This window comes from Bos indicus x Bos taurus, chromosome 23, assembly GCF_003369695.1.
Source record: "Bos indicus x Bos taurus breed Angus x Brahman F1 hybrid chromosome 23, Bos_hybrid_MaternalHap_v2.0, whole genome shotgun sequence".
NCBI classification, from domain to species: Eukaryota; Metazoa; Chordata; class Mammalia; order Artiodactyla; family Bovidae; genus Bos; species Bos indicus x Bos taurus.
This window is the reverse complement of record NC_040098.1, coordinates 18079861-18105800: the sequence shown is the minus strand read 5'-3', so window position 1 is coordinate 18105800 and position 25940 is coordinate 18079861. Positions and strand designations below refer to the sequence as shown.

Here is a 25940-nt window from a genome sequence, read left to right as displayed (position 1 = left end):
CCCTACCCCAAGGAGACTCAAGAGCCCTGCCAAGGTTAATTGAGGGACACTCTCTCCCTGCCTGATGCTCTGTGGCCAAGGAAGCCCCAGGCAGAGGGAGGCAGGGGGAGTCAGGAGGAGTCAGGAGCAAAGACTAGGACATGACTAGGACTGGGGATACCCAAGAATGGGGAGAAGACTGGAAAAGGAAGGTCAGTGATACAAATGAGGCCATTCCAGTAAAATAGTTTTATTTAATTTTAAAATAGTTACCGATGTGAAAATTTCCCAGTGCTGGGAGTAACAGTCTAGAGCCAAGGTTGGGAGCGGGGCTAGGCTTCACCGAGAGCCCAGTTTAAGGCCCCTGAATCCCACCCTCTACTCCCTTCCAGAGGGAGGAGGAACATCTGAGGAGCCCTGAGTCAGTCCTCTCCCGCACCCCCGAGGGCCTGCTGTGCTAGGCCCCTTGAAGGCAACAGCTCGTGCAGAGGATTGAAGGAGAGGGAAACAGGTCAAAAACTAGAACTTAGAGGTTAATAATCCCAATGACCCCCTACACTCTGGGGGGAAAAAAAAAACTGGTGGCTATGAAAAGAGGATGGAGGATGAACACTGATGTAATAAACGCCCCAGCTCCCCAGAACAGACCGATTTGGGCTGACTGGAAGGTCATGAGCCCCAGCTGCACGTTACCATTGGAAAATAAATATTCCAGGAGGGAAAAACCACGAGGCCAGCTGGTGCCAGTTACAGTCAATGCAGCTGAAAGGCCTGGTGTGGCCTGACCCTGTTCACGCAAGGAGCAGAGGCCAAAGGCCTGGGCTGGGCGGAGACCCTGAGCTGCAAGGGCAGGGGCGCCCTGCAGTCCCAGTGCAGCAGCGGCGGAAGGCGAGCCAGGCGCTAGTGGAGCAGGGTGCCCTGCTCCTGGGCCTGCGTCAGGCTGTCCTTGCGGTGCAGGTGGTGCACCCCCATCCTCTTGGGGCTGCGCTGGGGGCGGCTGGGGCTGGGCAGTGCCCACACCCTGCCCTCAGCGCGAGGCGCGCTGGGCCCCTCCTCAGTGCCAGCATCGCTGGGCAGCAGGCTCTGGCGCTCCTCCTCTGGGCTGACAGGCAGATTCAGCTCTTCCTCGTCCTCTTCCCTGGGAAAGCCAGGGTCAGCTTCGGGCAGCAGCAGAAGCCCGCTTTCACCAGGTGGGGATGATGGTGCCTGCACCTCATCTCCACCAGCGGGCCCAAGGGCGAAGTGGCGCTGCAGCTCAGGGAGTGCATCCCGGCCGAAGGCCGTGCGCTGGGCCACAGCGGCCGGGGGCGGAGCGCGGTCCACAAACACCCGCTGCCAGCTGGCCAGCAGGTCCTCCTCGGAGCTGGCAGAGCTGGCCGGGGCACTGAGCGCCGGCGGGGCAGGCCGGGGCTGGTGCTGGGGGGAGGCCTGGGCTGAGGCAGGGCTGCTAGGCACCGGGCTGGGGCGGGCCCGCTCACTGCCCTCCTCCACCAGGCTCAGGGAGATGGCCTGGCGAGTGGCATATGTGCAGTTGGGCAGGGGGCTGTTGCGGGGGATCCGCACCTTATCCTCAGAAAACTCAATCACCCTGCGGCCAGGATACAGTGGATGTGGCGGAGATGGGGTTGGGTAGGGGCTCAGCTTCTCAAAGGCCGGCAGGGGCAGCTCCTCCTCTGGGGAGCCCCCGGCAGTGCCCAGGGAATGGCACTCCCCGTTGGGTTGGGGGCTGGGGCTGCTCGGGGCTGGGGGGCTAGCTGAGTCACCCGGGTCACCCCCACTCATATCCACATGCACGAAGACATCCTCAGCCAAGGGGTGCCCGGTGCTGCCTGACTGGGCCGAATTGAGCAGGAGAGACTCCGGCTTCTCCAGCACGCGGGCAATGACCGAGGTGGGCACCACAGCCCCAGGGGCCAGGCTGGGGGCAGGCCCGGGGCTGGTGGCCTCCTGACCACTGTGCAGGTGTTTCCGAACCATATCCTGTAGCTCACAGGGCAGCTGGGGTACAGGAACGAGAAAAGGAAAGAGACATGAAGGATCCCAGCCTAAGACAGCTTGCTTCAGGGCAAAAATAAAGGCTGCCATGTGCAAGGCTCCCTCCTCACAGTGTGCTGGGCACTTTGCTATCACCTGTTCTCACAGCACACCGAGGTATGTCCTCATTTTGCAGTGAAATGACTTAAAGCTTTTGATCAACACAGCCAGGATGTGACCCCAGAACTGGTGCTAAGGCCCACTCCTGTCGACCCTGTCAGCCCTAGGCTGGAGCTCTGGGGTCTAGAGCTTCCCCTTGGAGCAAGGGGCTCTCTCAATTATCTTATGGCCCATACTTCTGGCATCCCCCTCCTTCCTGCATCAGATCTGGAAACTGAGACCCTCTCCCCATCTCTGTTCCAGAAATACCCATAGGGCCAGTCCTCACCCTGCCCCTAGTGATGGCCCTTGAGAGCATGCAGGACACCAACCAGAGGCTGAGCTGCCTGGCTTGAGGGGAAACAGGAAGGCGAGGGGAAGGCAAAGCAGAAAGGCGGGGAGCCAGAGGTGCAAGGACAGGACAGAGAGGCGTAGAAACTGGAGCTGGAAGGGTCCTAGAAAGGGTGGACGGATACTGGCTGGGAGGACCCGCTACTCACATCGGCAAACTTGTGGTTACGGAAGTGGGACTTGTTGCACTTGAGCAGCTGCACGGCCAGGTTGCAGTCCAGCCGGTACCGCTCCTGCAGACACAGATGCAGCTCAGCGCCCAGCCCCGCCCGGGGAGTGGGGTGGGGACACAGTGGCACAGGCAGGGAGGCCCCAAGATGCCGTACGTTGAGCTCCTCCAGCTTGTTGATGGTGTTCCTGGCATCCAGCAGCTTGTTGGTCAGCTCCACAATCTCCCAGTCCAGCGTCTTCCTGTCCATCTCAGCCTTCTTGATCTGAGGCACAAGACTCACAGTGAACCCAGCCCGGGCCCCAGCCAGCTCTTCCTCCCCTCCTCCCAGCCCAGAGACACAGGAAGCCACAGGTGCTAGGGCAGCCAAGGCACATGAAGTAGAGACAGATGATGGACAGACAGAAGGAGACTGGACACTTCTCCTGCAATGCAGGCGGGCTGTGGGGCAGGGGCTTTCTGAGCATGACCAACAGTTGCCCAGGCCCAGAGCAATCTAAGAGCTGCCCAGCCTTGGAGGGTGCACAAGGGGCTCTACACACCAGGGGAGGGAGCTTCTACCCTGAGAGACAAGAACTGCAAACCCAGGGGCTCAGGCCTATGCTGCATGTAGCTGTTTCCAGGATCAGGCCATTGGGTGAGGGGGAGGAGGCTGGGCACAGAACGGGGCTGGGTGGCAGCTGGGGGCGCCTGGGAGATTATCTAGTCAAGCAGGGAGGGAGCTACAGTCTTCTGATCTTCAGCTCAGGGACTGGATCCACAGGCCCCCTTCCTCCAAGCGGCGGGGCTGGCTGCCACTGCAGCTGAGAGGCCATGAGTGTTCAGTGGTGACATCAATCAGTACCTCTGCCCAAGCCAAGAGCAGGCTCCCCACCTGCCCCCAGGAGCGAGGCACTGACTGCTGACCAGGCCTCCCATGAGGACAGGAAAGGAATGGGCAGAGGGCAAGGGGCAGACCCCAGCCATCCCAGATCTCAGCTGAGGAGGAGGCAAGGGCAAGGGAGAAAACACACAAACTCAGACGCAACTGCAAAAATCCAGCTGTGGCTAAGAGAGGCCTGAGAGAAGAGTACAGCAGCAACGGTGGCAGCATGAGGGGAAGACGAGAGAAGAGAAACAGTGTGAGCGTTAAGACGACCCTGACTCGCACAGCACGTGGCAGGCCCCTCCCCACCACAGCCGCCCCCTCCCGAGCCCAGGGCAGGACGGGGCCCCCTGGCAAGTCCTAGCCCCGTGCTGTGCTGTGAGTGCAGCGCTAGCCAAGCTGCCCTCCTGGACAGATTACCAGCGTGTGCAGCTTGTCCTCCAGCTCCTGGTTGGTCCTCTGGGAAGCCGTGTAGCTGTTCTGCAGCCTGTAGAGAACACAAGGCAGACCTCCGGGTCAAGATGCCGCTCTTCAGACCCTGCTCAGTCCCTTCTTGATGTGGATCTTGGGCAGGTGCCCCTCCCAGAACTTCAGTTTTCGCATCAGAATTGGATCACCTCTGAGGCCACACCTGGCTAACAACCCCCTGTGAACGGGGAGATGCATGCATGCGTGTCCCAGCCCCCGGTCCCACACCTGCGGAACTTGTCCTTAAACTTGTCCAGCTCCTCCCGGCTCTGGCCCAACTCCAACTCCAGGCAGTCCTGCCCGATCTCCAGCTCGCGCTCCAGAGCCTCAGTGCGCCTGGTGGCTGAGGCCAGGCGCCGGCGAAGCTCCTCGTTTTCCTGCTGCAAAAGCCTGGGAAGGTGAGGGTTCAAGGGCAGAGGGGCATCAGAGGTGCTAGGGCCACCCTGGAGTCCCAGGCTGGATTCAGAAGGAAGTAGGGGTGACAGGAGTCCAGGGAAGCGTATCCCACAGGCCTGTTGGCCCTGAGAACACGGCTGGGCCTGGAGGGTGGGGGAGGCAGAGGGGATGGAGGGGGACAGTCGGCCCCCCTCACTGGAGAAGACAGAACTGCAGGGGCCACAGTTGCCATTTGTCTCTAGTTACAACCCAAGCCAGCCGGCCCCCAGCTCCAGTTTCTCCACTGCACAGTCAAGCTGCTCCATTATTCAACTTGTGGAAACCCAGCCCAGGAGGGCCCTGCTCTGCAGAGGCCTCACGGGGCTGACGGAAAAGGCTGTAAGAGACAGCTGGCACGGGAGGCGGGAGCTGGGACTCGCCCGAGCAGCCCCTCAGAGGCACTCGCCTCCCCAATGCCAGGTTCTCATCAAACAGATGTTTTTCCAGGACTAATATCCAAACGTCAAGCTGCCTTCCAGAGTCCCTAAAATCCCCCAACTTGTACCTCTACCTAATCCAAGGAAAAGCCCAATGGTACCAACAGCCTGGGGCTGAGGGGACCAAGCTGAGGCAGGGAGGCTCTTGGGCAGCAAGTACTCACTTCATCCTCTCCGCGTCAGTCAGCGGCTCCTGTGCACAAAAAAACAGAAGCCTGAGGCTCGGCTCCGGACCACTTGCCTCCCGCTCACTCCCACCTCCTCCAAACAGCTCCAAACAGCCCCAGAGAGGGTCATGTCTGCAGCATACGTGTCTGGCACGAGTGGGCTGCAGGGCCCCCCAGAGATGGGGCCGTCTAGTAACTTCTGGACCAGCCGAGACTACCCTCGCCCATGCCGCCAGACTCCAACCCTGCCGTTCCCCACACCAGCTCCAAGCCCTCTGAGTCCTAGAGGCCATGCCACCTCTCCCTGGGCTAAAGAGCCTCTCAGCTCTTCACTGGGCTCCTAGCGGGCCCTGTAGGCAAGGTTGAAGACTTTCCAGGGAAGTGACAAAGCCAGGTGGGATGGAGTAGAGTCCAGAGCTCTGATGAAGCCCTGCGGGCCCCCTGGGAGGCATGAGTGCAGGACAGCCTCTGGGGTAACCCAGACGGAGGGGAGTGAAGCGTCTCGTCCTGCTTTCTCCCTCCTGCAGCATCTTCCTCAAGCCCCCACATGGGTCACGAGCCCAAGGGCCAGAACTCAGCCAACCAAAAGGCAGAGCGAGCCTGCGCAATGGCAGTAGGGAAATGTCGAGTGGCATTTGATTGGCCTCACAGCTTCAGGACGCTCATCGAAGGCAGGACAATGAGGTGCATGGCCCAGACTATGGACCTGGGAGCCACTGACACCTGGATTGGTTTCATTAATCTTGTTGAACCCTAGAGACCACATCTACAAAACTGGGGGGAGTGCCCAGAGGGCGGCACCTCGCACAGTATCTGGCCTTTTAATGTTTCCTAAATTCAAAATGGGCAAGTCGTGGATGGCACTTCTGCCCTGGGCCTTGGCACACGCTGGCCATCTCTCAAGTTCTCCAAATGTGCTCCATGAACTTCAACAGGGTAGAGACACAGTATCAAGGAGAATAAACTCTCCTCTTCCTGCAAGAGCTTAACGAGAGAGGAACACCGATCTGGACAATGTTTGGCGGTTGCCTGAAGAAGGCCTCCTAAGTATCTAATGTGGTCCCTAGCAGGGAGCACATATTTGATAAATGTCAGCCAGACAAAACAAAGCTGGACGAAGGTCAGCCTTTCAGGGACAGTGGAGAACAGCTAGGCTGAGGGCAAGCAGCTGGAGCTCCCTAAAGGTGCCCAGAGGGGCCGCAGGTTGCACAGCTCTGCTCCACCAGTGGAGGGCCAGAGTCCCCGGCTCCGGGCAGGTCAGACACCTTTGTCTGATGGGCGGCCTCCCACACCAAGAATAACACTGCACAGATCATTTAGGCTGCGCTACAGACTCTGGGGCTCCTGGATGTGTGAACGTGTCACAGCCATCCCCCATTGGTCTGCACCACGAGCATGGTGGCAGCTGAGAGCCCAAGCGGGTACCAGCAACGCCACACTCGCACCCCAACTGGGGGAACCAGATGCCCCCTCAGGACAGCCAGGCCCCGCCTCAGAGGTCTGCAGCTGCCAGCTGGGGCAGGGGAACCACTCTTGCTGACCTCCTGCTCGGGCCGGGAGCCAGGACTTTCCAGCCGCAGCTCACGATGCTCGGGTGGTGCCTTACGATAGGGCTTCTTAGCAGGGGCTGCACTGGTCATTCTGGGAGATGAGAGCTGTTCAACCTGCTGAGGGAAATAAGGAGGGAGGAGGCTCAGAGACGTGGCAAGAGGCCTCTGAATTGAGGGAAAAAGGGGACAGGTAGGAGCCACCAGGCAGGCAGACAGGCCTGGGCCACTCCCAGGGTTATCTGAAGTGCTCAGCTCTGGTGTGCCACTGCCTGTGGGTCAATGGTGAACAGGAGAGGCGTCCAGGGCCAGTGGGAATACATGAGGGGAAAGGCAGGGCCCAGGGCCTGGGCGCAGGGCACACGGGTTGGGCCGGAGGAGTGACCCACCCCTGGTCCCTGCGGGCGTGGGAGGGCCGCCGCAGAGGGAAGAGCGACTCTCCAAAAACCAGTTTCCTCAATTCCAAACTGGGTTAAGTTTCACTTCAACAACCAATTTCATAGGGTTGTTGTAATGATTATGGAAAGCACTAACAACAGAAGCTGGCACTCAGATGCTCGACTAATGTTAGCTTTAAAGCAAACTGTGAGCAGAAAGTAAGGGCTTGAGATGTATGCCCAGCCTGGACCCCTCAGGGCGGGGTGTCACCAGGTTTGGGGGCCCTGAAAGTCAAGCCTCTCTGGCCTCCAGTGCTCTCTTCACCAGCCCCCACCAAAAGGGGCCACCTGCTGCCCCCTCACCTGCCAGCCTCCCCAGGAGAGGGCCCAGTGGGGGGCGCAGGCCTCACTGCGAACATACCGTCTGTCCGTCGGCAGCACTCTCTGTTCCGCTGTCCGGGAGTCAGCCTGTGGCTCTCTGCATCCCACGGCCCAGCCACTTCCTCTGGCCAACAGCTCCTGAAACCGGAGATGGGAAGAAAACAGAAACCAGGTGTCAAGGCCTGTCTGTCAGTGCCCCCAAGAGAGCTACGCAGGAGAGCCATGGAGGCGGGACCGGAGTGGAAGCACTGGGCTCTGCATGAACGGCATCCCGGGCCCAGGGAGACACAGGTGTGTCTGTGTGGCCATGCTCTTGGCTTACCACACGCCTGATTCCAGAAGAGGCCTGGTGCTGTCTTGTCCCTATCCTACCCTGTATCTGTCCTGTTCATCTCCAGGGCCTCTCAGAGTCTAGAAACAACAACTCAGAGATTTGGGGGACATGGGTTGCAGAAGAAAACACCAGGAAAAAGCCTAGGAGAGGCCCAAGAAGATGCTGGGGGAAAAAAAAAAAGCTCCTAGCAATGATTCCAGAGGAGCCCAAACAGACTGCAAGAGGAGGGGAAGGTCCAGGAGAGAGAACTGGAAAAGGCAGCATTTTAGAGCAATGACGGTTCTCAACCAGGGTGATTTGGGTCTTCCCCGGCCTCCTCCTTTCCCCACCCCTGGTATCTGGCAAATATCTGAAGGCATTTTTGCTTGTCACACCAGGGGTGGGCGGTACTGGCATCTAATGTGTAGAGGCCAGGCCTGCTGCTAACATACTATGAAGCACAGTGCAGCCTCCCACGACAAGGCATTATCGGCACAGTGTTGATTTGCCCAGGCTGGGAAAGCCTGTGTAGGAAGCCCCAGTCTGGGGAGCTGAGACACCTGGCTTCCGGGCTCAGTGCTGCTTCTGACACACGATGTGGCCCTGGGTAAGTCCCTGCCTCACTGGATAAGCTTGTCTCTCATCTGCAGAGAGGTGGCTGGAATGAGTGGCCTGTGAGGTCCCCTCCAAGTCCTTGGGGTTCCGACCTCTCCCCGACCTGTAATGAGCTGGGCTGCAGCATGGGGGCAGCAGCTACCACAGGGACCAGTGGAGGCAGCAACCTCAGGTGGCCTTCCGGACATCAGCAGTCCTGCCTCCGCCATCCACCTAACCAGAGCTGGGGGCTGAGGGAAGCCTTGCGGGCTGAAGCGTGTGTTCCCGCTGTTGGGACATGCCCTGGCCACAACTCCTGTCACATTCCAACAGGGCCTGAGGCAGGAGGCATGGTGAGGGGGTGGGGAGGGCGGGAAGAGGAGTGGCCTCCCCTCTCTGTCTGGGCAGCCTGGCCTCTGGCGTGGGGTTCTGGGGTGTGGCAGCAGGCACGAGCCGCCAACCTCCAGCCCTTTGATGGCGAGGCAGAGCGTGTCCCCACAGGGCACACACAGCGGGCTGTGTCGGGCTGACTCCCTGTTCAGGAATCTGGGCAGGCCTGAAGGGACAGCACATTCCTGAGGTGTGGGGGAACAAACAAGTCACCCCCACAGTTCCCTGGGGCTACCCCTTCAGTGGGGCCCTGGGTGGAAGCTCTTCTGGCCTGGGGAACAGGCCCAGAAAGTGCCAAGCCAGCACGGGTACCTGGATTCTGATACTCAGAGGGTCTAAGTTGGGGGGGTGGTATATATGTTAGAAAAGGAAGAGTAAGACCACAGGAGTGAGAGATACTGGTAGCCAGGAGTGCCCATGAAGTCCAGAGCCGGCCTCTGCCTTCCCCCACCTTCCCTATTCCTGCCAGCGCCCACACTGCCCTCCAAGCCCTGGGACACTGGTGTGGGCGGTGGGCGGAGGACACTACCGTGCCCGGGTATCTAGTCATCCTACCCGTGAGGAGACGCAGCGGCCTCCCTCCATGCCCCGCTGCCCCAGCTCGAGCTGTCACATGTCCTACGAGCTCATCCTGCCCTGTCTCAACCTCACGGCCCCACAGCACATATTCCTGGGGCTTTCATGCACAGACAATCTGGCCTGCTGAGGGGACAGGTAGCATGCATGTGGCTAGCAGTGAGACGGGTCAAAGTGCAGACTAGGACTCTCAGATGAACGACAGTGGTTTTGGAGGTTCTTTTCCCCAGCCAGAGTCCGCTCTTTTCATACATATCGGAGTCACAGGGAGGGACATGGCTCCTGACTGGGGAGGCAGAAGGCCACACCCTGCTAGGGAGGACAGTCCACCAGGGAGCCTCAGCGATCCCAACACAAGTCCAGGAGGGAGACTCCATGCCACTCCCTGCCCCACATCCCTAAATTCCAGTGCATGTTGGGGCTCTGGTCCCAACTCCTGAGGTCTGCTAAGGGCCTCAGATCCAGCCTGGAGGGGACCACAGTTCCAGCACTGAACAGGCACACACAGGCCTGGCAGGACGCTGGCACTGCAGGGAAGGTCAGCCCCAGGGGTGAGCGCAACGCCAGGCCTACTGGAGAACACAGGGAGCAGCAGCCGGGCAACAGGGTCACAGGAGGAGAGGAGGGGCTGGCTACAAAGCAGCGGAGCGGCCCCTCCAGGAAGACCCAGCTCCTAGAGGCTGCCTCCCTGGCACATGGCCTTCACCCAAAGATCTCCAAGCTGCTTTGGAGTGTTTCAACCCGAGGTCGACTCCTAATCCCACAGCAAGAAAAAGAGTCCCCCAGGGAAGGCTGGATAAGTCCAAATGGGCCACAGGCCACGAGGAGCGGGCAGACAGCCCAGTCTCTTAGCCTCTGGATGCTGCGCTGGCTCCAGGGCACCTCCACGAGAAGGCTCTTCTAGAAAGTCTAGAAACTGACAAGGAAGAATCCCACTCCCACCCCTCACCACAAACTACCTGAGCTTCAAGGAACTGGAAGCAGAAGACTCAGGATGTGGGCTACCACATCTCAGGCTGGGTTTGTGCGACAACAGCCGTGCTCTGGGAGAAAAGTGAAAGTGAAAGTGGCTCGGTGGTGTCCGACTCTTTGCGACCCCCATGGACTATACAGTCCACGGCATTCTCTAGACCAGAATACTGGAGTGGGTAGCCTATCCCTTCTCCGGGGGATCTTCCCAACCCAGGAATCAAACCGGGGTCTCCTGCATTGCAGGTAGATTCTCTACCAGCTGAGCTATGAGGGAAGCCCTTCTGGGAGAAAGGCTGAGACTTGAGTCAATCCCCCCGGCTGACCTGGTCTGGGGCTCTCGGGGCTGCACCTGCAGGCACTGTCGAGACACCCCCGCAGCGTCACGGAGACGAGGTGAAAGGAAAGCAGCTCTCCTCACCGCCCCCACCCCCCCTAACCCCGCCTCCTCCTCCCTCTCCTGCAGAGTATTCATTCTTCACTCACTCAGGAGCAGCTCAGAGGACTCCACCGTATCTGAGGGGTGGAGTGAGAGGGTGATAGCCTTGTAATTGCCATGTTGCAATCTGCCAGTCCGCGCAGGCCCCTGTTGCCGCCTGCCCTGTATTAAATACCTTCTCCCTGATTACAGCCCACGGGCATGATTAGCTGCCTCCAGAGAACAAAGTCTACTTTCATTAGAAATGGGACTCGGCACGCACAGTGAACCTGTGCTCTGAACCCACTGAACAGCTGAGCAAAGCGTGTATCAGAGGCAGATATAAGGAGCAATATATGCCAGGAGCTGGCGGCTCCTCTCTCGAACCAGGGGACAGCTCTCCGACTCGCTCCCCTGTGTGGACAATGAACGTGTGTGGATATGACCAGGGGTCCCCCCGAAGTCAGTCCTGATGCTGCTGGAGACGGAGCAGGATGAGGAGGAGCCCTCTTCAGAATCTGATTCTCTCCAAACCACTATCCTTTCTCCTCCTCCCTGCAAACACCCGCAGAGGCAACAGTGAAAGGTTCGATTCCAAGAGCCAAGGACACCCCCTTACTTCCCTCTGCCGTCCCATCTGTGCATCTGCCCAAGGCCCAGGGCAAAGCCAAAGGTGCAGGAGAGGAAGGGAGCTCCCAGCATCCAGCTTTCTCTCTGCTCAGGGCTCAGAGGTTACCCGCTCGACACTGGCCGAGCAGAGGGAGACAACTGAATCCAAAACAGGTGTGGCTCAAACTCTGCCCTCCCCTGCACCCCAGGTCTCTTCTAGCCCCCAAGTTCTGCACCACACCCCTGCCCCTACACAGTTCAGCTGCCTACCCAAAGAAACCGCCTGCCTCCACAACTTCCATCACCCACATTCTCTTTAAGAAATGATGACCCCAGCAGTTTATCTGGGCTCAGCATTTCTGTACTTACTGATGTCTCTGTCCCCAGCTGTCACTGAAATCAAGCAAGTGAAGGACGCTGAGGGGCCAATGAACCCAATCTTCTGAATCAGGGAAGGCATACACATCACAAAAATCATTAACTAATGCTCTTCTTTCATAATTCACCCAAAGAAAGTCAAATGGAAGGTAGCAATCATTGCTGCTTTTAAAATGAAAGGAAAACTGCCCCTTTTCAGAATACCCCAGCTGTGTTGTATGCTGCCTTACCCCAGCAGGATATAAATTAATAATAAACCCAAATATGGGCCCTTCCTAAAGCCCCCGGTGAACCACTAAACAGGAGCATGTGGTCACAGGGACGAGCGCCTCCCCTGTGGGAATGGTCCTCAGCTGTGAAGTGGTCTCTGAACCCTGCAGGCCTGGAGGAAGCTGTGCCTCGCGGGGTTGGGGTGGGGGGCAAGACACACTCCACAGTGCAGGTCCAACTGCTTCTCAGGCCTCTGAAATCCGGGCTCTGGCTCCAACTAAGGACCAAGAAACACAAACCTCCACCGTGCAAGGGCCAGCCCCCTAACCAGGGGGGCCAGCAGGGGGTCCGGAGACTGCCCATAAGGACCCCTCCCACGCCCACCCCTAATCAGGATGGCTCCTCTCCCCCTTGACTGTCAGTGAACAGCCGCACAGAGAGCTGATCCTACTGAGGCAGCCTGGGTTCAGTCCTCCCAGCCCTGGCCCCCAGTTTCCGGCGCAGCTGTTCCCGAGATACCTGAGCAAAGCCCTGAGCGATCCTGGGCGCGTGGCAGGCAAGCAGCCAGCAGAACACGGGTGGGGCCCGGGCAGGCTCTCCTCTGGGCCGATGACAAGGCTGGAAGATGCCAGTCTGTGCCCAGACCAGCCCCATTGCCCCTCCCCCAGGCAGGCCTGCCACCCCTCTGGGAAAGCACAACGTCACCCTTTTGGGACATGCTGCCTGCGGCCCTAACCTGGCCCCCTGCCCACTCTAAGCGGAATAGACTACAGGTATTTAAAAAACCAGAATGGGTGGGAATATTCCTCCCCAGAGTCATCCTGAGGTCTCAGAACTAGTGCTGGTGGCCTGTGAGAGCTTACCTGGCTCCCACCAGAGCAAATACCTCAAGTCTATCCACCGGGCCTCTCGTTCAAGCCAACATTTGACAGGAGGAAAGGGGCTGAAGATTCCTGATGATGAGCCAAGCAAACCAACCCCCAACCAAACGGAGCACTCAGAAGTCCCCAGATCAGAAGCAGCACTTGACCTTCGTCCCATGCTCGCCCCTCGGGAAGAAGCAACCTGCCACTCCTCGCCCCTTCTGCTCTCCTCGTCAGAGCCAAGCCACAGGCCCCTCCAGGGTGCTGCTGCTCAGTAGCTCAGTCATGTCCGACTCTTTGTGACCCCATGGACTGCAGCACGCCAGGCTTCCCTGTCTGTCACCATCTCCCAGAGTTTGCTCAAACTCATGTCCATTGAGTTGGTGACGCTATCCAACCATCTCATCCTCTGTCGTCCCCTTCTCCTCCCGCCCTCAACCTTTCCCTCCAGCTTGCTAACTCTCTATTCAGGGTCCACACCATCCGCGGAGCCCCTACACCGTCTCTTGTTTACACACTCCCACTCTGTGGGCACTGGCAGCTTCCTGCCCTCTGCCTCCTGGCTCAGGGGAAACAGAGGCGGCTTAGAGGGCCTCCAGGTCTCAGGTCCCCCTATCTAGCCCACCACACTCCGCCCCCCTCCCCGGGCACTGCCCCCAGAGGCGGCAGACAGGGTCTGTCTAGTTACCTGTGCAGACCACCAGGGCGCCCCGCGCAGTCAGCCTTCCTGCAACCTCTGGACGCCCCTTCTTTCCCAGCCTGGAGGGAGGAGGGAGCCTGTTGGGAACTTCTCCATGGCAAGCTGAGGCCAATGCCTCCCTCAGGCCCACTGTGGAGTCCAGAGCCAGGTCCTGCCCCCTCTGACTAAGGCGCCCTTCCCAGCTCTTTTTGGTTAAAGTCCACCTGAAGCTCCAGAGGTGGAAGGCGGTGGGGGAACCAACTCCTCCCACTCCACCTCCCAGAGCAATGGTCACCAACGGAGCTACATCTCAGATGGGTATCCGGTTCTGGGCTCCAACTTTCAGACAGAGCTTCACTCCTCTGTCCAGGCCATTTCTCACAGGCAGGTCAAGGTTTTCCTCAACCTCCCAGTCCCCAAGAAGAACCTGCAGTTTCAAATCTTATCCTGGGATGGGAATAATGGGGATATCATCTTCTCCTTTTTCCTTCTGGCTATGTCCATGAGGGATCTTAGTTCTCTGACCAGGGATTGAACCTGGGCCCTCGGCAGTGACAGCACTGAGCCCTAACCACTGGACTGCCACAGGAATTTCCATCATCTTCCCCTCTTGATAAAGGGAGGAAACTATCCAGTCTAGCAGAAAATTCCCTTCCTACTCTCCTTCCATCTGTCTCTGAGGCATGAAACCAGCAGCACGGTAGCTGAGGGATGCTCTCAAACTCCATGGTGCTAAAAGCAGATTAAAGAGACATGCTGTTCTAAGGGAGAACTGAGAGGCACATACTGACTGAGGGGAGGAATGGGGGCAGAGCCCAGCAGCCGGCTGGTAGGTGGACAGGCACCTGTGCACAGCCCCACCTACGGCAAGGAGACCGGGCAAACGGAGGGAACCCAGTGGTAAGGACAAGCGCGCAGAGGAGATGGCTCGGTGTAAGCAGAGGGGAGGAGGCCAGGGGCAGGAAGGGAGACGAGAGGCGTGGCTGGAGGCACCTTCAGGGTGGGTTAGCTGGCCCGGGTCAGACTCACAGGGTTAGTGTCTTCTCCCCAACCAGCCAGCTCTCCTGGTTAGCACGGTTAGCACCAGACTCGTGGCAGACGCCCTCCAGGCACTCCATACAAACAGACAGCTTGGTCTGTGAGCAGCCCAACTCCGGAGCTGCAAAGAGAGCAGAAGGAATGCCAGGCTGCAGGATGCCCGAGGGTACACACTGCCCTCTCCCGACAGGGACGCTCCTCCGGACTTACCGCCAGACCCTGCAGGGCCTCTCCCCTCTGGAAGGCAGGCCACATGCAAGCACAACACCCACCCTGCCAAGCAGTGAGCCTGGCTGGTGACCCCAGGGAGCAAGGCTCTCCAGCTGTCAACAGAAAGAGAGCATTGCCGTGGTGGAAGGGGGCACTGCTACCAGGGGGCAGCTCTCCTGTCTCACCTATTCCCGGAACACTGCTGCCAGGCTGGACCACAGCCCTGAGAGCTGCTTCTAAGAACAAAGCCACCCACAGCTGCAGCTGCCACCTCGCCCAAGCCCGTGCCAGCAGAGTCCACCACACCCCCTCCCACGGGCTCTGAGGAAAGGCGCTGGGAGAGAACTGGCCCAGGGACCGGAGGTTGCAACAAGAGCTGCGTGGAAAGCACAGCACAATGGGGCAGTGTGTGCCCGGCCCGGAGCCATGCCAGCCCAGGCAACGGGTGACACACTGCCACCTTTCAGCTGCAGAAAGGGCCAGGGGTGGTGTTTCCCAGGGAGCTGGCCCCAAAGGGACCCATGGGGCAAGGGTAAGGGCAGGGCCCCAGTCAGACTCCCCAGACCCTGAGGGCCCCCACCCTCAGAATGGCAAAGCCCAGAAAGGCTAAGGTTCTCACACAGCTAGCCCAGGGAACACTCTTCCCTGAAGCCTCCAGAATCACCCAGGCAAAGTGACACACCCTGGCTTAGAGATCTCCAGGCAAATGTGCCACAGCAGCGGAGTCCCAGAGACCCCCTGCCCTGGCCAAGATGCGACCCCTGGGGAGGCAGGACAGGAAAGTTACAGCACAGACATCAGCAAATACTGGCTGTGACTGATGGAGAAGGGCTGGCAGGGAAAAAGCAGGAGAACGACCCCCACGCAGTCTGATGATGAGATGACTCGGGGTAGGAAGGGGAAAACAGAGACCACCCAGGCCCCACACATAGGCCTGGCTTCTCCCAAGCCCAGGCCAACGCTGAACACAAGCAAGAGAAGCCTCCAACAGGCTTCCCAGCTGCCCCCTTGCTGGGCTCCCGGCCTTGCTCTGATAGCCCTGGAGGTCAAAAGGCCGAAGCCTGACCAGGAAGAGTAAGCTAGCCATCTAGCAGAGAAGACGCCAACTCTTCCTGTGGGCTCTGATCTCTTCCCTGGACTAGCAAGGAAGCGTGGCCATGGGCGACTACTTTCTGAATCCTCGACACAGACATACTAATAAATAAACAAACACGCACCAGTTGGGTCTGGTTTGTTTTCCAAACGGGGAGCAGCAAGTGACCTGGTTAATCCAAGGTTTCAGACAGCAGGGGTTGAGAAATCAGGTAAGTCTCCGCCCTTCCCAGCCAGAGATGAAAGAAGAGTGAGAGAGAGAGACACATGCGAGCCAGGGGTGCTGGTGCCCACATCACGCCCACACCCATCCTGATTCCCACTCCAGGGCTCTCCTACCAGAAAACTTCATCCCAGCATAAAAGACAATCCCTCAGAGATAAGCAGGGTGTCTGCTGTGGCAAGAACCTCTGGGAAAGCTGCTCCAACCCTCCCAAGGAGCCAGCCAGCCCCCCAGGAACACACCAAGCTGGACTGGAGGCTGCAGCCGGGCTCCTCAAAGGCTCCAGCAGGGACTAATTCCCCCCTCCCTGCCCCACCCAGGGTTAATTGTTAGGAGGGCAGAACAAGCTGAAGAACAATATGTATTACTATTAAGTTGTGTTTATTTTACAGGCAATACATGATAGGGAATGTCTGGAAGTATTAATACATTAGAATGATCAGAAGGATACAGGATAAATGGTTAACAGTATTCCCTGTCTTTGGGAAAGGGCTTAGACAGGAGCAGTGGGGGAAGAAAGGGAAGGTCTTTTTGCTTTAAATTTTGTAGATTTTTCTGTACGGTTGGTATTTTCAACGAGGTACCACACCACGTTTATGATGACAACGCACTGTTCCCTGACAAACGGGCAAAATCACTCCATCCGCACTGTGCTGTACCCTCCCAGAAGTGCTTTCCCTTCAGCTGTATTTCCTTCAATCCTTGTAGCTTAGTGAGGCCCACAGCACAGGTGGCGTTCTCCCATTCTGAAGTGACACAGAGGACAAGAGCCCTGCCCAAGGCCACAGACACAGGGGACAGAACCCTCCATTTCCAATTCCAGTTCAAAGCCTGGAAAGCTGTCTTCTCCCGGGAGCCAAGGAAAACGATGACAATTCTGCCCGGATGTAAAGACCCTCAAAGACATCTGAGACCGAATTCCCCATCTGGCTCACCTGGAAAGGGGCAAAGAGGCCACTGCTCAGCACCCAAGGGGATAAGTGCAGAGTTCTATCCCGCTGGTTAGCTTAATGGAAGCCCAGGGCTTTCGGGTCTAGGCTGACTCTCCGCAAGGCAGTCCCCCCATCTGGGAGTTCTCTGCCAGTTTATTATGAGAACATAAAAGTGCTTCACAAATAGGGGGCCGTGTCCTTGATAGATCCCAAACGTCACCAAGTAGACAGTTGGCACTTACAAGATAGACCGAACAAAGAAAGTCTCACTCTTCTACTCCCGGACCCTCACCAGACGCAGTCCCTCTGAGACCTAAAAGCACACAACACAATCCAGTCCAGCTGGCTCATCTGATCTCCTCTCAAACCTGCTTAACGTACAACGCAGCTTATCACTCCTGCCAAGATGCCATCATGAAGACGGGCCACATTGCAGTGCGCACCCCACACCAAGGGATGAGGGGCAGAGCCCAGGGAAAACTCCTTCAATCCACCTCTAACTACTGGTTTCATCCCTGTGGTTCTTCTAGGCGTGAACAAGGCTGTACCAAGATGTCTTGGCTGTGAGCGTGGAGCACACCAAGGGAGGACCAGCGATACCACAGAAAAGCCAGCAGGTGACTGCAGGCACTAAAAGGAGCTCGATGAATAACAAAGAGGGTGCCGGCAGCCAAAGCCTTTTTAAGATGCTAATTAAGCAAGAAAATACACCTGTGTGTACTCCAGTGCCTCTCTTAACTCCTTCTGGCTGGCTTAGGAATGTGCGGTTAGAATATAAGGCTGAAGAGGGAGACAGCTGAAGCCAAGCACCTAGATCATTCAACCACATTAACTCAACTCTGGAAAATAATTAGTAATGTGACTGTTAATACATTCACCTTTTGTTTATGCAGGACCTTCCTTCCTGAGAGTTCAAAGAGTTTCACCAGATAGATTTTATCTGCTTTAGTCTAAGAAAGGACTAGACTGGGAATAGGACTGCTCAGCACCTCCTATGTTGTGCTAACTAAACGCTCAGCCTTCAATAAATGACCTTGCCCCTAAGAAAGACCCCTGGGTGGGGAGAGACAGGTTAACAGCCCCCCTGCATCACAGTGTGGTGAGTGCTCTGAGAGCAAACAGGAGAGGCATCTGGCTGGGGCAGGGAGTTAAACACCAGACAGAAAGGTTGCCCTCCCAAGAATCCAGACGAATCTTCCTGTGATTGCAAACTCCCATTGGAGTGCGGCCCAGCATTATACAATTAAGAGGTCTAGACTTCTGGAAACAAACTTCTCTGGCGCTTGTTCAGAACTGGTGCTGAAGAATTATTCCCATCAGCTATACTGAAAACAAAAAGTCAAAGAATGGACAGCGACCCTCAGCCTTCCACCCCATTTCTGGGGAGCACCTGAGTTCATAAGCCTGTTCTGTGACCCCCCCCCAAAAAAAAAAAAAACTGAGACAAGAAGTCTGGCTTTCTCAAAGCCTAGACCACCAGCTTCACCCAACATTTTTTCAGTCCACAAAATACCAGGGAACACGGAACCTCAAACACCCCATCCAATACATGCACATGTACGGCTGAGTCCCTTTGCTGTCCACATGAAACTATCGTAACATTTTAACTGGCCATACTTCAATACAAAATAAAAGTTTAATAGAAGAACAACAGCAGCAAAAACCCACCCCATTTAGTCATCTCCGGCCTTAACTACATAACAAATCCGCCACCTACTCACTCCCACCTGTATCTACCAAGTCATTGTTAATTTCACATGCTTGTCACAATCCATCAAAGGAGTCATTTCAACGTAAAAGATGGGAAGAAGCCTCAACAAACTTCCTTTGCACACTGACACTGTTCCCCAATCTCACCTTTTTTTGTTGCTCAGTGAAAGAGATAGACAGGTAAACAGGTAGACAAGTGTCCGGACCAAGAGGAAGAAAGGAAAACAGAGAAGTCTTCTCAACCAGGGTGGAAGAGAAGCTGGGTCTCAAGAGGTCAGCAGAGTTTGAGAGACAAAGGTGAGCACGATGCAGAGACTGAAATGCACAAGTAAGAAGAAAAAAGTAAACAAATGTTCAGAAAAGGTTCCGGAGCAGTAGGAAACTCAGGAGCAAGGAAACACAGGACAGATGAAACAGAGCGGCAGTAACTCAGGCTAGAGAGTCGAGTTTGAGCCTTCTGGTACACAAGGCTGAAGACTGTGGACTCTATCCCAAACAAGAGAGAAACCACGGCCTAAAGAGAAGAGGCAGTATGTGTTTTATAGGAAAGTAAATTTTTACAGCAGCATGGAAGATAGAGTAGGGAGAGACTGCCCGTCACATTTCTTTCATTGTATATGCACCACAGCATTATAAAGCACCTCTTACGCACCCTGCTGCTGCTAAGTCACTTCAGTCGTGTCCGACTCTGTGTGACCCCATAGACGGCAGCCCACCAGGCTCCCTCTTCTCTGGGATTCTCCAGGCAAGAACACTGGAGTGGGTTGCCATTTCCTTCTCCAATGCATGAAAGTGAAAAGTGAAAGTGAAGTCGCTCAGTCACGTCCGACCCTCAGCGGCCCCATGGACTGCAGCCTTCCAGGTTCCTCCATCCATGGGATTTTTACCCTGCACTATCCCAAATGCCAGAATACAACAGTGAGTAAGACAGTGTCTGTTCTCAGGGCACTTACAGTCTTGTGAGAGTCAGACAAATAAACAGGCAATTACAATACAGCCCAAGTGTTAAAACAGAAGTAAGCACAGGACAGTAAAGAGCAGTGGGATCCCAAAGGAAGTGACATTTAAAATGAGACCACAGGAGCAATAAAGAAGGAAAAGGGAGTCTGGAATGCAGCACAACCAACGTGTACAAAGACCCAGAAGCTAGAGAACAAGGTAAGTTTAAAGAGCTGTTAAGGGATTTCCCTGGTGGTACAGTGGATAAGAATCTGCCTGCCAATGCAGAGGACATGGGTTCAATCCCTGATCTGAGAAGATTCCACATGCCACAGTGCAACTAAGCCCGTGTCCCACAACAACAGAAGACACCGCAATGAGAAGCCCATGCACCAAAACGAAAAGTAGCCCCCGCTCCCCGCAACTAGAGAAAGCCCTTGCAAAGCAACAAAGACCCAGTGCAACCAAAACTAATAATAAATTTTAAAAATAATTTTTTTTTTAAAGAGCTGTTAAGAGGCTGAATCCTACTGGAGAAATGAAGACCCAGTTTACTCATAGGACTTGGCACTCAAAATATGATAGTGAAAAGGAGGTGAAGGAATTTAATTCAAAGATAACAAATGAATACTGGGTGTTATGAGAACAAACTGATTTAGACAACAAAAAGAGAATGGTAACAGGGGAGAACTGGCTTAAAACCCATCAGCCTTCACCCTGAAGTTCAATCATTTGCTAAAATGTGACCCGAATCTAGGAAGTCAGAGAACTACCAAAACACAAACATGTACTGTACGGAGATAACACGTTTCAGCATGCTGACTGCAGCCCAAATCAAGATAAAGCACACCATCCTGAGGCCTGTGGCTCCTCTGTTGATGGAGGAGGGGAGCAGAGACTGACAGATGCTCTTAAAAGCACATGTGCTATGCTACAACAGACAGAAAGTTTCATCATGGGGCAAGTCCTAGGTCCGGAGCCCCCGACACCATGAGCCCAGGCGTGTGCCTGCCCTGATGGCAGAGTGAAGAGTCATTTACTAAAGAAAAAGATGGGCCCTGAGGGCATGTGTTAAATAGACAGGGCATGACTCAGAAGGAGGGAAAGGGTGAGTCTTAAATACTGGGCAAAGGAAAGCTAGTCATCAGTCAGTCCTTACACACACTCTGCCTCCTGCCTGGCTTAAAGGAAAGAGACCTGGGCGTGGCACCAGGGCCTTCCTCTACAACACAAGCTTCAGCAGAAGCACATTTATTTTCCAACTTCCTCTCACGTTAATAACACAGTTTTCCCCTTTTGTAGTTTGCTATTTTTTAAAGAAAGATGCAAGCAGACTGTCTATGAGTTTAACACTATGGTTCCTTCAACGGTTCGTGTCAGTAACACAAACACCGACACAGTCAATGCATGCTAAGAATGGATCTCGATGTCATTCTGTCTGCTCACCCCAGCCAGCTCAAAGTTTTCCAAAGAGCAGTCACCAAGTTGGATCATGATGACAGAGTTTAGATTGGGCGAACATGGCACAGGGCACTCCCACACCAGTCCGTGTGTGTGTGCTAAGTCACTTGAGTCGTGTCTGACTTTTTTCAACCCTATGGACTGCAGCCCACCAGGCTCCTCTGCCCATGGGATTCTCCAGACAAGAATACTGGAGTGGGTTGCCATGCCCTCCTCCAGGGTTCTTCCTGACCCAGGGATCAAACCCAGGTCTCTTCCGTCACAGGCAGATTTTTTACCATTGAGCCACCAGGGAAATCCCACCAGTGCCTGCAAGGGTTATTAACTCTGAGAGGAAGAGGAGAGCTGAGATAAGAGCTCAACTCCTAAAACATTTTTTAAACAATCAGAAAAATGTTTACTACAATATGGGTTCACATCTAACCATCATGACAAGCAAACAAGAGACAGAAATTGCCAGTAGGCATATTTAAAAGTTAACTTCATACCAAATGCAAAAAAAAAAAAAAAAGCTCAACTGCTTAAGCCTGATTGCCTAGCTTCAAATCCCAGCTCTGCCACTTACTATCTGGGTGATGCTGAGCAAATCACTTAACAATGCTGCACCTCTATTTACTCTTCTGTAAGATGGGGATACTAACAGTATTAAACTACTAATCCACTTACAAAAGTGCCAAGCATACAGAACGTGCTCAGTAAGCACTATTATTATCTTCATCACTCGATGGTAAATTGATCATTCTACAGCCTCACAGTTTCAAATGTGTTCTGCCAAGGAAATGACTGGTATTTTAATATCACTTTAAATAGCTTAATGAGGATATTCTCACTATACGTAAAATCTATACTATCCTCTTCTCACATCAGGAGAGCAGCTCAAACCAGTACAGGTCTGCCACAGAGAGACATCAAGTTCAATCATGAAGCAGAAATTAGGGCTGAGATCTGGCCAGCATAATAACAACAAATATATATACTGAATGTCAGGCACTGTTCTAAATACACTAATGTACTAACTTATTTGACCTTCGAACAACTCTATTAGATAGGTACTCCAACCATCTCCATTTGATTGATGAGAAAGCTGAGGCAGAGAGCTGTGCAATATCTAAAGGTCACAGAGTCACAAATGGCAAGGTCTAGATTTGGACAGGCAATCTAGCTCCAGAGTCAGTGCTCTTAATCTCTGTGCTGGCTCACCACACTGTCCTTGCTGGTTACAATCTTCTAGAGGCATCCACAAATTGTTCTCAGAAAGAGAAGTTTTTCAACCTTCTAGAAATGAAGTCACAGTTCAATAACAACACCAGTTCTTCAGATACCTGAAGGTACTGAAGTTAGTCTAGTGACAGTGACTTAGGCTGGTCTGCCTGGAGTAAGACTTTTGGGGGCATGGATGGGTTGAGAGTAGGGAGCAGAAGATGGTTAGTAAGGAGTCCTAGATCAAATCAGACTTGCTGATCCAAGCATGGAACCTTCTTACTGGAGCAGGTTCCAGTAAGAAGCATGCTCCTAATTCTGGCTTAGGCATAACCAAAGGGCATCAAAGAAGTGGGAACCATACTCACTGCGCTCTGTGCCTCCAAACCTGTTCTCTTTCCTCAAACCCAAATCCACTATCTCTCAAGCCATGGTTAGTTTTGCTAATAAAACTGATTTTGTTTTTTTTGCCACACCACATAGCCTGTGGGTCCTAAGTTCCCCAACCAGGGATCAAACCCATGACCCCTGCATTGGAAGCATGGAATTTTAACCACTGCATCACCAGGGAAGTCCCCAAAACTTAAAAAAAATATATATATATATATATATTTTAACGTCGTTTGATAGGAAGATATAAAGAAAGAAGAAAAAAACTACCAGAAGAGAAAAAGGCAAGTTCTACAAGCCTTTCCTTGCATCACACTGCTCCAGGTTGTAAAGCAACTCTCAAATATCAGGGGTCTCAGGAACAGAATGATGTGAAAAACATGTGCAGAGCTTTGTACCAGTCAGCCTGACCTCTTACTATAAACTGATCTGGGTTTCTCCTCCCTAATCCCAACCTACCTGCCTCACTCCTCTGACCCAACCTAGGCACCAAATCCACATCCCCAAATAACACGGGCCCAAATAAATGAGCCCTTCTTACCAAAAGAAAAGATCAAAAGAGGCAGACATGTGGCAAGAATGAATTCAGGAATCGGTGACAGCAGGTGCCTAAATGGTTAATGGACACCAACCAGAAGTTTGTTTTCTTATGGCTGCCCACCATCTGTCACCCACAAATCTCCACTTTGGGCAGGAGACCAAACTGAAGATGTGATGGGGAGATCAAAGAAAATACAGTGACCGTGAAGGAAACTGCTTGTGACAGGGATGTGTTAAAATATTTTCAGTCTGATCTCTAGGCTCTTGCCCACGTTCGCCTGCACAGGTGAAGGCATACAAGGCTCAGTACTACACCCAACTCTCAACAAATCAGCGTGAGATCTAAGCAGAAGACTAACTTAGGGACCACAGGCAAAAGGCAGCCTCTAGAGAAGAGCGCCCTTCTCAAAATAAATGATTTTCAGCATCACTCGGAGCCCATGCATCCTGCTTCCAGGGAGCATGCCAGCCTGTCAACGGAGGCCACCTTACCCGCTCTGGGGTTGAGCTGGGGCAAGTCGCTACCTCTTCTTCTTTCCAAGCAGGCACTGTGATTTCTTCCAATCCCTGGGGCCCCTGAGTCTTCAGCTGAAATTGGGGCAGATGCTGCTATAAGAACTGTGGAAAGGCTGATCTAAGTCTAGAAGAGGGCCATTCGTTTGGCTTTAGTTCCCTCTTTGCTTCAGGTCTCTCTTCCTCGGTTCCCTACTATTCTCCTCCACGGAAAAGACCCCTTTTCCTCTCCCACCAGCCTGCGCTAGGGCCTCCACTCCACGCTCCGGGCTTTTTACTCTTGGCTAAGAAGTTCGGCTCCAACTCGTGACTCTGCTTCTCCCTCCCTGCACACCTACTTCTGGCTCCCCGCCTGGAATCCCCTCCCCCAAGGCTACCACTGGAATCTAGGCCCCCTCCCCTCCATCCCTATCTCATTTTTTTCTCTGCCTCCAACCTTCCACCACTCCACTTCCTCTTCTCAACCCCAGAGCTACTCCCTCCGCCCCAACTCCCCGTTGGCATCCTCACGACCCCCTACAAGTATAGACTCCCAGCCCGACTAATCCAATCCCACAACAAACTTTCTGCCGCTGCCCACTGCCTTCAGACCGCCATCTTGCCGCGGGGCAGGCCGGGTAGTGGCCACGGCCGCGGGAATCCCCACGCACCAGGCGCCGCGCGTCATCGGGGGCGTGGCCATGGGGGTGTGGCCTCCGACTGGGGCACTGGGGCGCGGGACCCGGAGGAAAGCCGCGGATCCTGTAAAAGCAGGATTTTGTGGGCTGGCTGCACAAGGAAGGCGGTGTCTTGTCAGGAGTAGGGAGATAGCGAGAAGGGTGGGGAAAGACTCTGGTATTCAAAAAGAAAAACAAAAAAACAATGGGAGGAAAACAGCACAAAAATGTAGTGAGAGTTGTAGCAATGGTTCCCCATCACTCAAAGGGTAAAAGGCAGCTTCTCAGCTTGTCACGTGGAAATAGGCAAGACCTAGCTTCTTCGCCCCTTCACCAGCCTCATCTTCCACCTCTGCCTGGGACTTCCTGTTCGCCATTGCAAGTCCTCTCCTCCCCTTGCACTGTGAATTCCTGCTCTTCCTTCAGCCCTCAAATCAGATTATCACCTCCTCCAGGAAGCCTTCCCCAATTTCCTAGATTGGATTTGGTGCTCTTTTGCTGGTTATCTCTAACCACTAGAAGGAAATGGCAACCCATTCCAGTACTCTTGCCTGGAAAATCCTATGGACGGAAGAGCCTGGTAGTCTACAGTCCATGGGGTCGCAAAGAGTCGGACACGACTGAGCGACTTCACTTCTTGTAGCCACTTACACTTCATTGTAGCTACCCTATGCTGTAATTATTTATTTGCACTTTGTGTCCCTTGCTAAACTTGCTGCTCCTTCAGGGCAAAGCCTGAATCTGATTATATCTTCATACCCTGGCAGGTGTGTGGCTCACAATAAATGTGTAACAAATAAATAACATAACATCCCATGTGCTAAGCATATATCTGCCTCAGGACTTTTCGGTTTACTGTTCCCTGTGCCTGTGATGGGCTACTTCCAGACAGTCCCACCCATTTGTGTCTCTGCTCAAATGTTACCACCTCAGAGAAGCCTTCCCTGGCCACTCTGTCTAAGACAATATCCCCAATCACTCCCTGCTTGGGGCTTCCCTGTAGCTCAGATGGTAAAGAATATGCCTGCAATGCAAGAGACTGGGGTTCAATCCTTGGGTTGGGAAGATCCCCTGGAGAAGGGCATGGCAACCCACTCCAATATTCTTGCCTGGAGAATCCTGTGGACAGAGGAGCCTGGTGAGCTACAGTCCATGGGGTTGCAAAGAATCAGACATAATTGAGTGACTAACACTACACCAATTCATGGGGTCGCAAAGAGTCGGACACGACTGAGCGACTGAACTGAACACTACAACACACTACTACACCACACTACTACTACTACTGCTCCCTTACCCTGCCTACTATTATCTGACATATTTTTCTTTGTTGATCATTTCCCACTATACTGCAAACTCCAGAGCTCAAGAACTTTCTCTCATTCATTACTGTATCCCCAGGATCTAAAATAATGCCTGGCATAGTAGATACTCAATACATGTCTATTTTATTTATTTTATTTGGCTGCACTGCATGGCATGCAGCATTTTAGTTCTCTGACCAGGGATCGAACCTGTGCCCCCTACATTGGAACCATGGAGCCCTAACCACTGGACCACCAGGAAACTCCTCACAATAAATGTTTGTGGAATGCATAAATGGCATGGAAAGAAGTGATGGAGGAATTTTGGAATGTAGTGATGGGGAGAAGAGGTTGAAAATACTATAAAATAGAGAATGCATAAATGGAAGGTACAGGTCCCCAAGGCCAGACTTGGCCACATCCG

General features: G+C 54.3%; 1 protein-coding gene across 15 annotated transcripts; it reads right to left on the bottom strand.

Annotated features, from left to right (window-relative positions):
* Positions 1 to 209: 209 nt before the first annotated feature.
* On the bottom strand, positions 210 to 24224 carry TJAP1 (tight junction associated protein 1). Of its 15 annotated transcripts, none has more exons than XM_027524222.1 (14): positions 24120 to 24224; positions 23536 to 23631; positions 14557 to 14669; positions 14338 to 14467; positions 13318 to 13388; positions 7350 to 7447; positions 6546 to 6671; positions 5002 to 5030; positions 4194 to 4355; positions 3918 to 3984; positions 3661 to 3690; positions 2790 to 2897; positions 2613 to 2696; positions 214 to 1977 (listed from the first exon to the last, which is right to left on the bottom strand). In XM_027524222.1, the coding sequence occupies exons 7-14, from the start codon at positions 6642 to 6644 to the stop codon at positions 880 to 882; spliced, it is 1677 nt and encodes a 558-aa protein (XP_027380023.1). In that variant the 5' UTR covers positions 6645 to 6671; positions 7350 to 7447; positions 13318 to 13388; positions 14338 to 14467; positions 14557 to 14669; positions 23536 to 23631; positions 24120 to 24224; the 3' UTR covers positions 214 to 879. The 15 variants fall into 15 exon arrangements, with proteins under 15 accessions (XP_027380030.1, XP_027380031.1, XP_027380032.1 ...); XM_027524219.1 differs by lacking the exon at positions 14557 to 14669 and adding an exon at positions 12286 to 12384; XM_027524218.1 differs by lacking the exon at positions 14557 to 14669.
* Positions 24225 to 25940: the final 1716 nt, after the last annotated feature.